The 16,189-nt window shown below is 39.3% G+C and overlaps 1 protein-coding gene across 7 annotated transcripts in view; it reads left to right on the top strand.

Moving 5' to 3' along the window:
• LOC103722438 (protein SABRE-like) overlaps positions 1-16,189 on the top strand; it is an 88,299-nt gene that overhangs the window by 21,406 nt on the left and 50,704 nt on the right. For 4 of the 7 annotated variants that reach the window (XR_015974701.2, XM_017846506.5, XM_039132035.3 and 1 more), the window contains 3 exons: positions 1,699-1,921; positions 12,801-12,974; positions 13,068-13,145. Coding sequence is in view for 6 of the 7 variants with exons in the window: in XM_017846506.5 (XP_017701995.4) it covers positions 1,699-1,921; positions 12,801-12,974; positions 13,068-13,145 (475 nt within the window). In the remaining variant the exon portion in view is untranslated. The remainder of the gene's footprint in view (positions 1-1,698; positions 1,922-12,800; positions 12,975-13,067; positions 13,146-16,189) is intronic. The other 3 variants (XM_088714338.2, XM_088714337.2, XM_039132036.3) reach the window with 2 other exon arrangements.

The raw sequence follows: 16,189 nt of genomic DNA, 5'->3' as shown, positions 1-16,189 counted from the left end.
GGTACACCTATGCTAGTGCGGCACCGGTAAGGGGTTCGGTACCGGTACAGCAAACCTTGATGAGATATCATTTTATCAGAGATAGGTTTCATGAAAAACTACCAAATGATAAACTTGTAAAAGTCATTTATTTATGTATTTATGTGAATATTATTTATTTCTCGCCAATCAAACATCCCTTGAGAATCTCCAATGAAGTTATAGTCTTGTCTAGGATGGCGGAATCGTCTTGAATCGCTTGGTTCAGGGTGTATCAAGCCGTACTGACAACTGACTAGGATAATTTTGGCCTTCAAATTGAGAAACCGGCAAAGAAGGGGGAGAGGGAGAAGAAAAAAGAGGAAAGGGAGAGTGAGAGAGAGGGAGGGAGAGATAGAGGAAGGGAGGGAGGAGATGGCAGTGGTGCTAGAACAAGGTCGAGGGAGGGGGGTGAGAGGATTTTCGAAATGCTCTCTCTTCCATGCATCGAAATAGGGGCGGGTTCCTGGTTTCGAAAGGAGACAAGAGCTTGGCCCCTTTTAATATTTTTTTTGAAATTTTTTAAGTGAAGTTGGTAGCCACTGGTGACATTACTTATTATTTTCTTTTTCTAATTTTTTTAGAGTGAAGTCGGCTGTCAACTTCACTTAAAAAATTCAAGAAAAATAAAAAGGGGCCGAAGCCTTTTTTTCTTTCGAAACAAGGGCTCCACCTTTGTTCCAATGCACGAACGAAAGCCCTCTCTCCCTCTCTCCCTCGGCCCTGTTCTGGCACTGTTGCCCTCTCCCTCTCTCCCTCCCTCTCCCTCTCCCCCCATCTCTTTTCCTCTCTTTTCTTCTCCCTCTCCCCCCCCCTCTCTCTCTTTTCCTCTCTTTGCTTCTCCCTTCCCCTCCCTCCGCCTCTCTCCGCTGCCCTCTCTTGCTCTCTCCCTCCCTTCCTCTCCCTCCCTCCATCTCTCTTTCCTCTCTCTCCTTCTCTCTCTCCCCCTCCCTTTCCGGTTTTCCTATTGGTTCACATCAGAATGACACGGCACAGGGGCGTACTTTACCATACCATTGGCCCACCGGCATGGGTGCCAGTTCTGGTACTGGGGATCTTGGTCTTGTCGTCTCAAGAAAATTTTTATCTTGTCAAATTTAATGATAGTACATAATTTTACCGACCATCACACTATTTCATAATCAATGAAGTGGATAAAATAAAATGCTTAAGGATGATAAAAGAGAAGTAAGTACATGCCAATTTAACCTATCTAACAAACATGGTATAGGTAAGATGTGATTTTCAACTAGTTTGGTGACTATGAATTTGTAGATTATGCTAAGAGATGTATGATTGAACCTGGTTCATATTGCAATCTCAGTAGCTCACAAATTATTATCTTCTAGGTTTTATTATCTTTTGCAAAATATTTCAATATTGACTATATAGAGACATATAGATGCTTTGCAATTGGGTAGAAGACACCTTAGGATTTTAAGCATGAAATTGTTTACACTGAATGTACTCAATCATGTAACACATTTTACATGGAAGCATACAACTAGTTATGGGATGAGTTTACAATGCTTTATGGAGTGCACAAATTGTCAGTCAGCTAAATGTGACTAAAAGTTAGTTATATAAGGTGTTTGTCATGCTTGCCATATCCTATTATACAACTTGAACAGGCAGCATGATGACTATATGAATAAAAACTTCTTACATCTTTTGCCTCAGGGAACAAGGAGTCAAAATCAATAATTTGGATGTTACATGTGGAGACATCATTGTAAACTTAAATGAGAACCTGTTCATTAAAACTAAAAGGGAGCCAGACACCTCAACTAGTGATGATGGTGATGAAGGTGCTACTTTGGACTTTATGTCAGCCAAAAAGTTGCAGAAAAATAAATTTTTGCCTTTGTCAATAAAGAAGCACATTTTTCTGTTTCCTGAAAAGGTTTGTGAATTTCCAGAGATTGTGCTGTTTTCTTCTGTCGTAATGCTTGCAGTCTCCGCCACTATCATCCACTTGCCACTATCATTCACTGCATTCTTTGTATTCTTCATAAAGTTTTTCTTTGCTCTTGTTATGATTTTATGTTATAAAAAAATTGTAAATTCCAGCATGTTTTTATATGTTATAAATAATATTTGGAATTGGAGCTATGTCTATCATTTCTCTTGGGAGCATTCTTCTTTAGTTTACAGTTTGCATATGTTGAGAGAATATGCTGGCATGTCTAGGTGCATATGTAAGTCAATATATTCTTTAGCTTGGTATATTTTAAGTTCATGGAGGTGTATTGGGGACAATTACTTCGTTTGAAATTTGCAGGAGTTCTTGTATTAGTCAATAAGCGGTAGTATCATTGAATATAAAAGTTACTGTTTGAAAAATGTAAGTTCTTCGAATACGATGTCATGATAGATTCCAGTTAACAATCATCTTAATGTTTTGTTTTCTCAAATATTGATACAAACTGAAATGAGTATGGTATTTGAAATGTGAATGTACATTCTACAAGGTGTTCTAGTTACATGTTCCCATGTAAGACATTGCTGCCATAATCTTAAATTCTTATTTATAACCAAAAGCATGATAATGTGCATATGAACTACTTTTTGGAACCTCCTATGCTTGTTGTTTAGAGAAACATCATCAACCAATGCTTTTTAAGTAAATCATTGTGATTTTTTCCTTTTTTCTGTTTTTAAAGCTTCCATTCTATTGATTGAACACGATCTCATCATCAGGTTTCCCCTCTATTTGCAATTGGTAAAACTCTTATGGTTCAACTTAAACATTCACATATATTATGCACTCAAAACTAGATGTTCTTGCTCAAGTCAACTTTCTTTGTATATTGTACAATAAGAATTACTTCATACTGCCCCCTACCTAACCAATTGAAAATTTTGTGAGCAGTCATATCCTTAATTCTAAGGACCAATTGAAATGTGTGGAAATATGAGCTCTTCTAGAGAAGGAAGCATAATTGGGATTGGAAATTCTCAACCTTGGTTGACATACGTGTTTGAATCTCCCAAAAAAATTAGATTCAAGTCATGACAATTCTAACTTTGCAAAATTCTGGTGACTCGATCCTAAATTAGGATGATACATGTGAGGGAAAGAGGTAAGGAAAAAGGAATGAAATAGAGTGAGGGCACATGTGATCAAGGTTTGTTGTACCAAGCCATACAGCCTGGTATTGGGTATACCTTACTATACAGGTAAGATAACAGTATGGTATGGGGCTTGGTTCGGTATGGTACTAACACATGGTATGATTACTGTCTCACCTCCAGCAGTGTACCATGTCTCCCTGCAGGGGCATATTTTACCAACTCGTATCATGGCAATCAGCTATTCGTACGGTGCCTAGTACTGGTAGACTGGTACAACAAACCTTGGTTGAGGTAGGTAAGATTGGTGGGTTTGGTGTGAGAGAGGGGGGAAGGAAGATGGGTAATGGGGTGTAGCTTGGGCAATGGAGGGATAGGGTGGGTGGTTGTGATTCAGGAGTAAGGAAGGAGTCAAGAGATTAAAAGCGAGAGAAGAGGCAGGGTAGGATTTTCATATTAATTTTATATTTTAATATTTTTAAAAATTTGAGTTAAATGAGATTTGACCTTAAACTGAATAACTCCATAGTGGGTGATATTTTCCCGGGCCAATCAAATTTATGTTGATTTTGATATGAGAATTTTCTGTTATAACTCGAATTAGACTAAAACTATACTTGGGCAAACCTGTTTGATTGCGTGCTATTTAGAACCATTGACCACTCAAGGTGAGTTACACGTAGCGTGCTAAATTACCTGATTGTTACCTACTGTAGTATGCCTAGACAATAATGCCATAAAATCCATACAAATGCATGTTCGACTTTACATATTAGTGGTGTGAGTAATAGTCTTAGTGAAGGGATAAATCAACTCTCTACAAGTTATTCCAAACCTAATTGTTGGCCCTTTTACAACAGAGGACACTTGTAGACCCTTTTTAAGTTTATAAAACTAACGTTTGAAAAACATATCTCTCAATTATATGGATTCAAAACATGAAAGCAGTGTTCTAGATGCTTCTATAAATTCTGGTTTCTTGCTTCTTGGCTATATGAAGTGTAATCCGAGGGCAATATGTCTTGAAAAGTAATGTCAATGCACCCAAAGCATGAAGCTATGTTTAGAAATAAACAACAAAATGTTAAGATCATTGCCTAACCATGCTTCTCCCATTTATGTGGATGCAAACTTTTTCCAGAACCATAGGCCTGGGAGGGCTCAAGGCACAATCATCTTTTGTACCTGCTCTAGATCTTCATTTGCATTTTCTGCACTCATTGGAGAGGCGTATGGAGTTTCTCCGGGCTGTGATTGTATAATATGTAAAGATAGGGTAGGGAAAGCAAGGAGAGAAAGATAGTACCATAGAAGAGATTATAGCATAATGTTAGCCAGCCCAATAACTGACCCACTTGACACTCTTAAGTGGATTCTAGGAAAGATTATAAAAGTTAGTTCTTGTTTTGGTTCCCTAGACATAGTTTCAATTTCGGTATTTTTTGTAGTTTTGAAGGTTTTTCTATGAGTTTTGGAGTTTTATTAAAAGAAGTCAGAATAAAGTCCAAAAATGAAAAGAAAAATTAAGAAAAAAAAGGTTCAAGTCAATTTGTTCTATTTTAAGTTTTCTAGGATGGTAATTTATGTAGTTTGTCTACTCTTAGGTTGAAATTAAACTGTGTTGATTATTGAAGCTAAAGCCATTAAATATATCCAGGCCTGTTTAATTAGATCCAAAACTCTAACTAATATCCCACACCAATTCATCTATAACAAGGTTTTGTCTCGGAATGGAATGGTAACAATATGGCTAGGACAGATAGAGGCAATTAGAATCAAAAAGATTAAAAAGCGATCGATACCAATTGGTACAGACTATAGATAGTACTGACCGGTACCGATCGGTATAGACCGGTATGGTTAGTATAATTTGTTCATGACAAAATTGGCATCCCACATCCATACAGGTGCTGTTTTCTTGTTGGGATGGGTATGGTACCGGTGGTACCATGCTGAACTGTAGTGTTTGATTGCATGGCTGAAACAAAAGTATGATCATATCTAAAATGGAAAGCTCTGTATGCCAAGAATAGACTAGTTTAGGTGAGAAGTTCAAACTTTGAACATATGTCTATAATAAATTGAGTAAATATTGGTAACCAAACTAGGAAAAACAACACTGATCTATCAAAATACGCTGCTTAGATCAAGATCGCAGCTAGTATGATTGTTGAATTACAATAATGTATCACTGATATTTTTAGAGGAGAAAATGATTTGCATCTAGACATTAAAACCTAACCCATCAAAATAATTTTCTTCACCCATAAATAAATCCATAAAGCAATTTCAAAAAGAACTATTAAACTATAGTCATAAGAGTTCAAGACTACACCTACTAGACATATAAGAAAATCTAATTGGCTCAAAAGAGCAAATCAGATCAAAGTTCTACATCAAGGTAAGAAATGATGACAAACCAACTAATCATAAGAAAATCAATCAATATTAGAACGGAACTAAAACTTATATCTCAAAAACAAACCAACCAAATCAGAAATTTCTATTGATCTACAGTCCACTCCAAGGTCGGTGGAACCGTCCTGAATCGGGCGGTTCCGGTCGTACCGAGCCGTCCTGGCAGCGGACTTAGACGGTTCGGGCAATGGAAACGAAACTTGTTGCCGGAGGGGGAGAAGGAAAGAGAGGAAAAGAGAGAGAGAGCGGGGCAGGAAGGAAGAGGGAGGAAGGTGGAGGCCGGCTAGCAGAGACCGGCGAGCTGTGCGAAGGCCGACGAGCCGTGCGGAGCCCGGCAAGCCATGAGGAGGCGCTTCTCCGATTTATCTACTTCACTTAAAGATTACGAAATTAAAAAGCAGCCAGACCCCTATTTTGAATGAAATAGGGGATCCGACCATGAAGCCTTCCTTCGCCTCCTTTCCGGGTTGCGGGCCTCCGTCGGCCTCTATCACCCTTCTCTCTCCCCCCTCCCTCTCTTCCCCTTCTCTCTTTTTCTCTCTCCCATTCGCCCTCTCTGCCGCCTCCTCTATTGCATCGGTACATGCCCGACACGGCACGACGCAGGCCTGTACCGACCCTTGCCGTCGGGCAATCGGTCCGGTGCCCAGTATCGGCACAGCAGATCTTTACAAAATAGCCTATTTTCGGATTAGACATGCACATTTATATGGAGATATTTTAACATTATAGCTAAATATAAGATACTATAATGAGGTTTTAGAGGAATGCATGCCCATGATAAAACAATTATTGCATCACATGAATGTCTTGATGGACCAAATTGCATCTCCCCCACTATAATAATCAAGGTCTTAAATACCATGAGACAGGGCTATCCTGTTTTTTTATGAAATGGGATGCCCAACAATACTTGGAATCAAGGTCCGCTAAACTGGTACCGGGATCCGAACCGGTACGAGTAGGGCATGCCGATTAACAGACCGGCACGCCCAATTTTTTTAAGAGTTTTAAAAAAATTTAATTGGTAATCACTCATTTTGAACTTTTTCTATGAATTTAAGTCTAATTTGATGTGTTTTTGATTTTTTTTTGATGTTTCTATGATTCTGGTTTAACTTAGATATGCATCTTATTGCTTTAAAGTGATACAAATCATAAAATCAATATAAAATATTTTCAAATCAAGTAGTGACGTAAAAATTAGAAAATAATACAATCAATTACATACATTTAAAGTCCAACATATGTACCAATATCTAAAATCGAGTCGAGTGGCGATGCCTTCCGTAGATATCCGGATCATCAGCATAGTCAGGAGGCACACTAGCCCATCCTTCTGACCAACGGCATTGTAGTCTTATACGTTTATCCCATAAAGAATGCGCGTCGGATTATAAGCACTCTCGGATGTCTCGCTGAAGCTCTAGCTCTGAAAGGTGTCCTCTAGTTAATAATACAACTATGGAGGGGCCCATCCGAACATGCTGGCAACAAAATCCGACCTGCAAGATGCTTCGGATAGCGTAAGATAGTAGCCACCAGAAATGCCTCAAACGTATCATATCCATATTCATATCTATATCCGTATGGGTCATAGGCTGCCTATGGCTGCGGATAATAGGATCTAGTATACGACTTGAAATCTGATATATTTATGGATCTTATTTCACGTGCGAGGTCATCTGCAGCTGCATCATGTCCTCCTGAATGACCTTTAGAAGTCCATTTCCTATATATGATCGTGTTCTTGCGAGCTCTACCAGATTGTGCACTGTGGTCCCTATCCTGTATAGTATGCGTAAATTAGGACTCACCGGTGAATCAAAGACCATCGTGCAACTGGAAATCACCTGCGACGCTTTTGTGTCAAAGGTTTCTCTGCTTGCTATGAATGAGGGCGAAGGTGGACTTCACAGCCACTCGAGAAGACCGTCTAGGAGAGGATCCGAATAGCTAACTGCTTAGAATTTTTCGCGGACAACCCAAAATAAATCCACCATTCAGCTACAAAAACATTGAAAAAAATTACTTAAAAGTTAGTACCATATTAGTAACCATCTAATGCTAGATAAATGTCCTTCTGATGTGTAACATATTTGGATTCATATATTTCTTACTTACGACAACTGCAGATACTCCAAAGCTGTCGTTGCTCTCTCTAAATATTTTGGTTTATGAAAAAGAATCATATTGTGCTATGTTAATAATAGAATATACCAGTTAACTAACACATGCCACTTAAGTTCACTTATCTCTTCTAGACATAGGGCCGCGACTTCTGAATTTGGCTCTATCTTGTAAATCACATTAGGAGAGCAGTCAAAAGTTTGTCATCTATATCGATTCCAGGCATACTTTATAGTAACTGAGGGTTCAGGTAGTATGCTGCACATAAAGTTCGTTATTATCTTAGTAAAATTATATAAGTATAGGAGCAGTCTAATTTTCAATGTTCTTGATACCTGCTAGATGCAAGTTCCTACCCATCTAGTAGTCCCATCGCTGCTCAATGATGTCGATGCACTCTTGGGCATGTGTCGGATCTGCCTTGATGATCTGTCTTTGCCCTCTCTATTATATGATACAGGAAGTCCATTTGGGGTATCTCTCACTGTCCACGGTCTGATTGCCTTTACTATTGTAGTGGCCTGCTGCCAGAATGTTTGCCTTGTCACCAAGTCCTCGACACTGCTCCTTTCAGTGCCGGCCTTTGCATATCTACTTTCCTTCTACTTGGGATTGACAAACATCTGACATAGGCCCAACAATGTAGAACCCAACAATGGATGCTATATATATTTTTCTAGACCCTCGGACATGCATCAAAGGCTACTTATTTCTCAATTTTTTTCAAATTTTGGCCTAGGCTACTTGCGCATGATCGCATCAAAACTGGATGAATGGACACTAAATTTTTATAGAGAGTAGCTTGTATGCCTCTAAATATGTGTCAACAATAAATTTGGGCCAATAGTTGCACCCTAGGGTCCTTAAGTTCACAAACCATGGTTCACAATCTCGGTACCGGTTGCTGTATTAGTATTTTATCAGTTTGGTACGGTATGGTGTGGTATACTTCTATGCCAAAATAGCTCTGTAACTATTTTTCTCAATTTTTATTTCGGCATGTCTCAGTACGGACTGGTACGCACCTTAGTACGCCTTGATATAGGGCGGTATGGGGCTTTTATCGACTTGAAGGTGTGTTTCGTACTGGTTTTCTCTCGGTATGGTACAATATGCCCGTATCGAACGGTACAGGGCAGTACAGTAGACCTTGTCACAAATAGTTCCAGAAGAAGCTGGATCGTATCTTAAGCAAATGGGATCACAAAGGTAGGTTGGATAGGTCATTCTAGCAAAAGGTTATTAGGCTATTAGGTTTGCAATGTACCACTACATAACCTTTAGCTACTTGGATTATCACATCTTAGGGGACCCTAACACCTTAGTTTTGACTTTTGATTGACTTGAGAAAAATGTTGCAACAGCAAGCTTCCTTAGATCCGAAACATCTTGAGATTTAAGTCCCTCTATGTGATAGTGCAACCACTTAAGCAAATGGCCCTCCATTATTATCACCAACTCATTCCGGTCCTTAGGACCGTGAGGTTATGTGTTGAACACTTGAACTTATAACCAAAACATGCATCCATGGGCCCTATGTTTTGATACTTTCTAATAATACATTTCACAAGCTAATCAATGTGCTATATTTCTATGATCTTGTCACAAGAACAAGTACATCAGAACTCTTTTATTAAACTTTAGTGGGATGTAAATATCCGATTAATCTTCATCACCCAAATAGTTGTTCTCCTTTGTTGGATTGTGGGTCCTTTGTTGGGCATCCTACATGTTCTCACTATAACATATGCACATCCAATTAGCATCTACGAGCTAACCTTCTATATAATCTATGCAGTTTTAAATGTTGGTGCCAATGGTTGGGCCAGTATACCTTCGGCATGGTATGTGCTTTATAAGCATATATGCTGCTTCGTGCCAAAATAAAAAATAAAAGGATTTAAAAGTATTAGAAAATATTTAACTAGGCTCAATGAAAACCAATGCTGTGTGATGTTATTGTCTTGACAAGAAATTTGCTTGCTTGCATGAACTGACATAAACCAAAAATTGAAACAATAGGTTTGCATAGCCTAGCTACTTAAGCAAGGTTTTAAATATTGGTGTCGGACCTCATATACCAGTTTTTGGCCGGAACGGTATGATATTGGGTACGGACACATGGTACAAAACTGCATCCCGTACCGATATATCTTGTGCCAATGCTAGAAACCTGCCAGAATGGTATGGTACTGTTTGTACTGTCCTGTTATGGCAGTATTTGAAACCTTGCACTAAAGTGACTATGAGATAGGGGATTCCACAAAGATCTCTTAGGTTAGCGGACATGCAGAGAAATAACAGATTGCGAAGACAATCTATCTTGACAATATGGTTTCAAATTAATGTTTTGTCAGGTGAACCTGTCAATGTATCCTGATATCACGAAGTGTTATGGAGTCATGATTCTGGAAACTATGAAAGTTAGCCCCATCTTATAGCCATTATGTACAGTTGGCAGCGCTAACTATGTCCATAGCTTTGACAGATTTAAGGAACAATATCCAGAACCTTTTTTCTTCCTCGATTGCCTAAAGCAATCGGCAGAATTTCCTATAATGTCCTCATGGATCATAGGAATCATACCTTATGAAACATCTTGTGCCAATTAAATAGCATCTAAATTAACATAAATAAACGGATTAATCAACCTCATTAATACCTTATTTTGTATCTGTTAGAACAACTTGTGCTCTACTATGATACCATTCCAAAAACAACTTCATGCTCACCTAGGTTTCCTCGTCAATCTATTCTACCAGCTAATCCTAAACTAGTAATTCGTACCAAAGAAATCCTCAGTTTGCTAATTTGCTATGGTCTTCATTGGTTTTGTTCTTTGTATTTTATGATGAATTGCTTTCAGATTTTTCATGCGAAGGAAAACTAGAAGAATTCATTATCTTCTACTCCTGGCAGTGCTCAAGTTTCATTAGCTCTAGGCAATGCATGATCGATCCTTGAATTTAAATTAGCTTAATATCTTAAAAATGAAGTACGAGATATACGAAACTAGGTCATTGATTTAATCAAATGTATATTCTCTGAGTGGTGGAACATTATCAATTCTCAACATAATGACCATCCAAAGCAACATCCTTAGTTTCATGGTTTGATTTTTAGATGTGGATGAAAGAAATTTCTAGCTTTTGCTTTTTATATGACCATGTACTAATTTTCCATTAAAATTGAAATTAGTTTAGTGCTAATGTTGATGAAACTATTGGTGTTTTTCTTCCTTGATGAATTGTATCTTTATCATGTTGACATGGAAACTGAGTATATGATGAATATCCATGTCCAGATCACGCTCAACACACTTGGCACCATTTTAATATTCAAGCATTGAGGTCAATATGTATAACTCAATATTCCTGAGCCATATAATCTTGGTTAGTTGCTATCCAAATAGCTCTATGGAAACCTTGGATTTTATTTTGTTGCATGGTCCACCTATAATGATCATAATATAGAGTTTTGGCTGATTGAGCATTGTATTATTAAGATACTGTTTTATTGTCATCAGGGTAATACCCTTCCTTTAGGTGTTTTTTATGGAGCATCTAGAGTTTGGTACAAAACCAAACATTCCTCCTATGGAAATTTTGATAAATCCGAATTTGTCCAACTCTTTTTCTTGCTGCCCTGTATCTTCCTTTGATTATTCATTTTCAATTCAAGCAAGCTACATGTCAAAATTTTGAACCTAAACTTTTGTCTGTCTTTTGGAAGTGTGGCCCTTAACTTCTCTTTCGTAACTTCCATGTATTTGAAGTAGGTCTATATGACAACAGATGAATTAACATTCCCTTCCTTGAAAATATTCATTGTACTCCATGGTACTAATCTTTCAATTAGATTTCCATCCTTGTATTGAATGTCAACATTTTTAAAATCTTTGTTCAAGTATGAAAAGATAACAACATAAAAATATGACTCTTCTGATAAGCTTGGTGTATATGGAACTCAGATGCTTTCCACAATTGGTCCCAAGTCCTAAAACTGGTTTCGAATTCTTAATGCATGCCCTTTTTGATTTCAAACAAGGTTTTGGATGCCACATGCCAGTTCTGTGCCAGCCTGGCAATAGCACTGCATGTGCTGTGCTATACTAGTGCTTCAAACATAGACTCATGGGCACTACTGGTTCCGCACTTCCCCCAACTCATGGAGGGCTGGTAATGCAGCTGTGCCACGTGCTGGTCCAGTGATGGCACAATATGTGCCTTATGGCATGGAACTTCATAGGCTGCATGCCAATATTGATTCATATATCCATTTAATATACTTGTTTTTCCTAATGCCCAACAAATGTTGTCTACTCCATTATATAATTTTGATAATTTAATTTCTTTTCCCTAACCTGAACAAATGTTCCTTATTCCATCTTATGTGTTTGCGTTTATGTTAATCCTCTAAGTTGGAACCAAATTTTATTCTGTAACTTAATGGGAACCTGTAATTGACAAGTTAGTACTATAACATGATGGGCATCAGCCATATATTTATGTTCACTATATTTATAACTAATGTAGATGTGTTATCGTCTGCTAACTAGAGTACTCTGAAGATGTTATTGATGCATGATCATGTCCTAGGAATGTTACAATTAAAAACATGAAGTTGAACCGAAGTATGACTTGTGCTGCCTTGGTAATGATGTTCATTGGAAACACTTTAATTTATTACAAACCATGCTATTACAGAAGGGTGAAAAATAAAACATTATACAAATATCTCTCGCAATACATTGTAAGCAAGATAATTATGTAATTTTCGCTGTAATTTCACTGTAGTTAAAGTAGCCTCTCTCAACCATAGAGTAGTTAGGATTTAGGAAGCAACTTTTTATTTAATATGGTATTTTTTTTTAACATTTACTATGCTTTTATTTAATCAAATACAGCATTGGCAGACTGAAATGATTGTTTTTAAAGTCTTATTATTATTACAAGATGCTTTAACTTTTATGGTTTATGTTACAATTTCTCTGGGGCTTATTTGGTGCTTCTACTCCTTGCTTAATTATGTGTTGGTGATTCTATAAAATATTTTCTGATTGATAGTTGTACTTCATAAGTGTTAGTTGACCATATGAGTGGAAGTTGACATGATAGTTCTTTGACCATATCATCTGACAAGATTTATTTATTCTCTGGAAGGTTAGCTTCAATATGCCAAAGCTAGATGTGAAGTTTCTGCACTGTGGCCAAGACTTTTCTGTTAACAACAGTGTTATGGGAATTGATCTTAGAAGTACTAAATCCCAAAGATATGAGGATTCTGGAGAAGTGATAAATCATATTTATCTTCAAATGAATTTCAGTGAAATTCATGTAAGTTATTGTTTGATAAGATTATTTTGCTCGGAAAACTCTCCTTCAAATTGATGCATTTAATTTTGTTCCCCTTTGTATATTCATTTGCAGGTCCTCAGAGGAGGTTCTGTGTCTGTGTTGGAGATCCTAAAAGTTGCAGTTATGGCTTCTATTGACATTCCAATGCAAGTGAGTTCTTCATCTTGCCATATTATGATTTAGCATTTGACCTTGTTGTATATTCTTGTCAAATTATCAAATCGACACCCGAGATTCAAGAATGCTTATGTATGCTTTCTGGCATAACATAATCTTCCAAATACCATAGAATTTTCTTCCTGGTCACCAGATCTACCACTAATTTTTGATTTTTCCCTTGCTTAGCCATTTTGCGTAGCCTTATGTGTTATACCATAGAAAAGCTGTTACCTATGTATGATGCCATACATAAGAGGATCTGTGTTTGGGAGGCAACATTGTTGGCAGATCAGTGCTCAAATAGGAAGTCAGTATGCTTGCATAAGAGATGGCATCGTCTCTATTGCTGTTTCCTTGATTGTTTAAATGTATGCACATGCAATGTCATGTGTGGATGCCTGCTCTGGCAGGGCTGTTAAGTTTTTCTGCTCATAATTAACTTATTCTGGTTATTTACTTTTGGTTCTAACTTCTAAAGTTGTTGAATGTTGAAACCAGAAATGAGCAAATTGGAATACATGGAGATCAAACTGAGACATTGTTGTGAAGCACTTTTTTGTTGATTGAGGATCTTATATAAGAGGTGATTGGTGTTCATATCTAATGGGAGTTATTGGAAGTTAACAGAAGTGGCAATAGACAATGGCCATGGTAGGCGTTGGGACTTAATTAGGAGAGAGGCTTCCCAATAGACAATGGCCCAGGCAGAGTTTGTTGGAAATCTAAAAAAGCATTAAAAGATTCCTACCAGATCAGCATGGCATCTGGTAGATTTAGGAATGAAAAGATGAAGGCTAATTGTGCTGGTTTATATAGGGTGGATGAACCATTCATGTAGATTTATGTATTCCCAGGGATTTGCTCATGTATTATGGCAAGTAGCTATTAGAAGACTTAGTTTATGCATGGGGAGAAGCTGGCAACTGTGTTTTCTGTTGAAGGTGTTCTTGTCTTCTGCAAGTAGCTGTCATTTTGTAATTAGGAAAACATGATCAAGCATCCTTCCAACTATTTGAATTGGCTTGCTTATTGTTAAAGTTCAAGCATTCTGTGAAAAGGTTTTAAGTCATACAGAGGCTGGCAATTTGGCTCTACATGGGTTGATTTGCAGACATGGGATGAGAGAAATGCTTGTACTTTCTGAGAGATTGGACCCACAAGACAAAGAAGCTAAACAAATATGCTAAGTTGAATGGAGGATCATGCAGATGTAGCTTTGAAGTCTAAGGAAAGTTGAGTAGTTCCTCAAGTTTGGGTGGAATTTTTTTTGAAAAAAGTTAGTGGAATGATCTTTAAATATTATATTAGTTTCTATGGTTGTGACTTGTGAGTTTTGATAGATGTAGGGTACGCCGAACCGACTTGGGCTGCTGTGGTAACGCGCCCGCGCAATTCCCAATGCTCGTGGGTGCGGTTTTGATGGAGGGTGGCTTTCGGCCCGGAAGCCTCCACACCACTCTATGTCCCGCGCTCCTTGTGCGCACCGTGAAGTTGGTCGATTCGGGCCGATGCGGGTAACGCCAGAAGGTGTTCGGGTGCTTAAGCGTTCGTGGGATTCAAGAGGCGGGTCTACTGGTTGCAGCTTGGCCCGACCCTTGGTTTGATGGAAACAACCAAAGACCACAAGTATGGAACTCAAGAAATGTAGAGGAACGCTTGATCGTTGATTATATTCCCAAAGACAAGATTACAAAAACAATCTAGTGGAACTATGATGGGTTCTCACTAGCCCAAGTCCTTAGAGACACTCTAGGACTGATTATAATAGAGCAAAGCTCTCCAAAGCCCTTAGGCCGAAATACATGAACTCTCTAGATGACAAAAAAGATGTCCTCCCAAGCTCTCCCCATGCATATTTATAGGCTCTTCATGGGGGATAAACACTTAATGGACAATGGCCTAGGTTGGCCAAGGCTTGGTCTAGGTCGGTCAAGGCCTTAGCTGGCCAAGGCCTGCGGCTGGCAGGCTGCTGGCGCTGTGGCAGGGCGCTGCTGGCGCTGTTAGGACGCTGGCAGGGCTGGGGCGTATGGCAGAGGCATCTGGCAGGGCGTCTGGTACGTAGGCGGCACTGGGGCGTACGGCAGAGGCGTCTGGCACGACAGGGGGTGCGACTGTCGGGTGTCAGGGCATGGCAGGGCGGCGCAAGGTGAGCTCGGCCAAGGCTGGGCATTGCACGGCCGCGACTGGGCATGTGTGGGTGCGTGGTGAGCTCGGTCGAGGCTGGGCGTTTTCGGCCGAGGTCAGGCATGTGCTTGGCGAGGTTAGTTTTGGCGAAGTTGGGAATGCGTGGGCGCGCGGTAAGCTCAGCCGAGGCTGGTCGTGCTCGGCTGAGGTTAGGCATGCGTGGTAGCGCGGTGAGCTCGACCGAGAATGGGCATGCTCGACCGAGGTCGGGCATGTGCTTGGCCCTCCTTCTCCCCCTCTCGACCCTATTCCGGTGGCCGCCACTCACCGCTGCCCTCTCCCTTTCTCCCTCTATCTCTGTCTATTTTCCTCTCTTTCCTTCTCCCTCTTCTCCCTTTGCCTCTCTCTCTCCCCGCCGTGCTCTCCTGCTCTCTCCCTCCTTTGGTCCCTCTTCCTTTCCTCCCTCTCTCCCTCCCTCTCTCTTTCTTTTCCTCTTTTCTTCTTCCTCTCCCCCTCCCTTGCCGGTTTCCTTGTCGGTTCACGCCGGAGTGGCACGACACGAGGGCATACCATAGTGTACCTCTGGCCTACCGATATGGGTGCCAATTCCAATACAGCAGACCTTGCTTGGTAGGGATGTATCAGTTGGGTACCTGTACGGGGTCTGATACCTAGACTGCAAACTTGGATAGAAGTAGCCGCAAAATATTATCTTGGGTGCTGACAACCTTGGTAAAAAAATCTAGTTTCTTTTAAAGCCCCTATCATAAGCTTTATTCCAAAATGGTATAGACTATTCTTTGACCTTGCTTCCTTTTGAAAGAATTATTCTAGCATTTCTCACGCTGTTATGTACTTATATATGATGCTTTGTCATTTTATTTTCCTGAAATATTAGTACTAAGGTGTTC

This window comes from Phoenix dactylifera, chromosome 18 (assembly GCF_051530095.1).
Source record: "Phoenix dactylifera cultivar Ajwa chromosome 18, Ajwa_hap1_PhDact_Kaust_v1.1, whole genome shotgun sequence".
Lineage (NCBI taxonomy): Eukaryota > Viridiplantae > Streptophyta > Magnoliopsida > Arecales > Arecaceae > Phoenix > Phoenix dactylifera.
The sequence above is the reverse complement of the archived record's forward strand: the minus strand, read 5'-3'. Positions and strand labels throughout refer to the sequence as shown.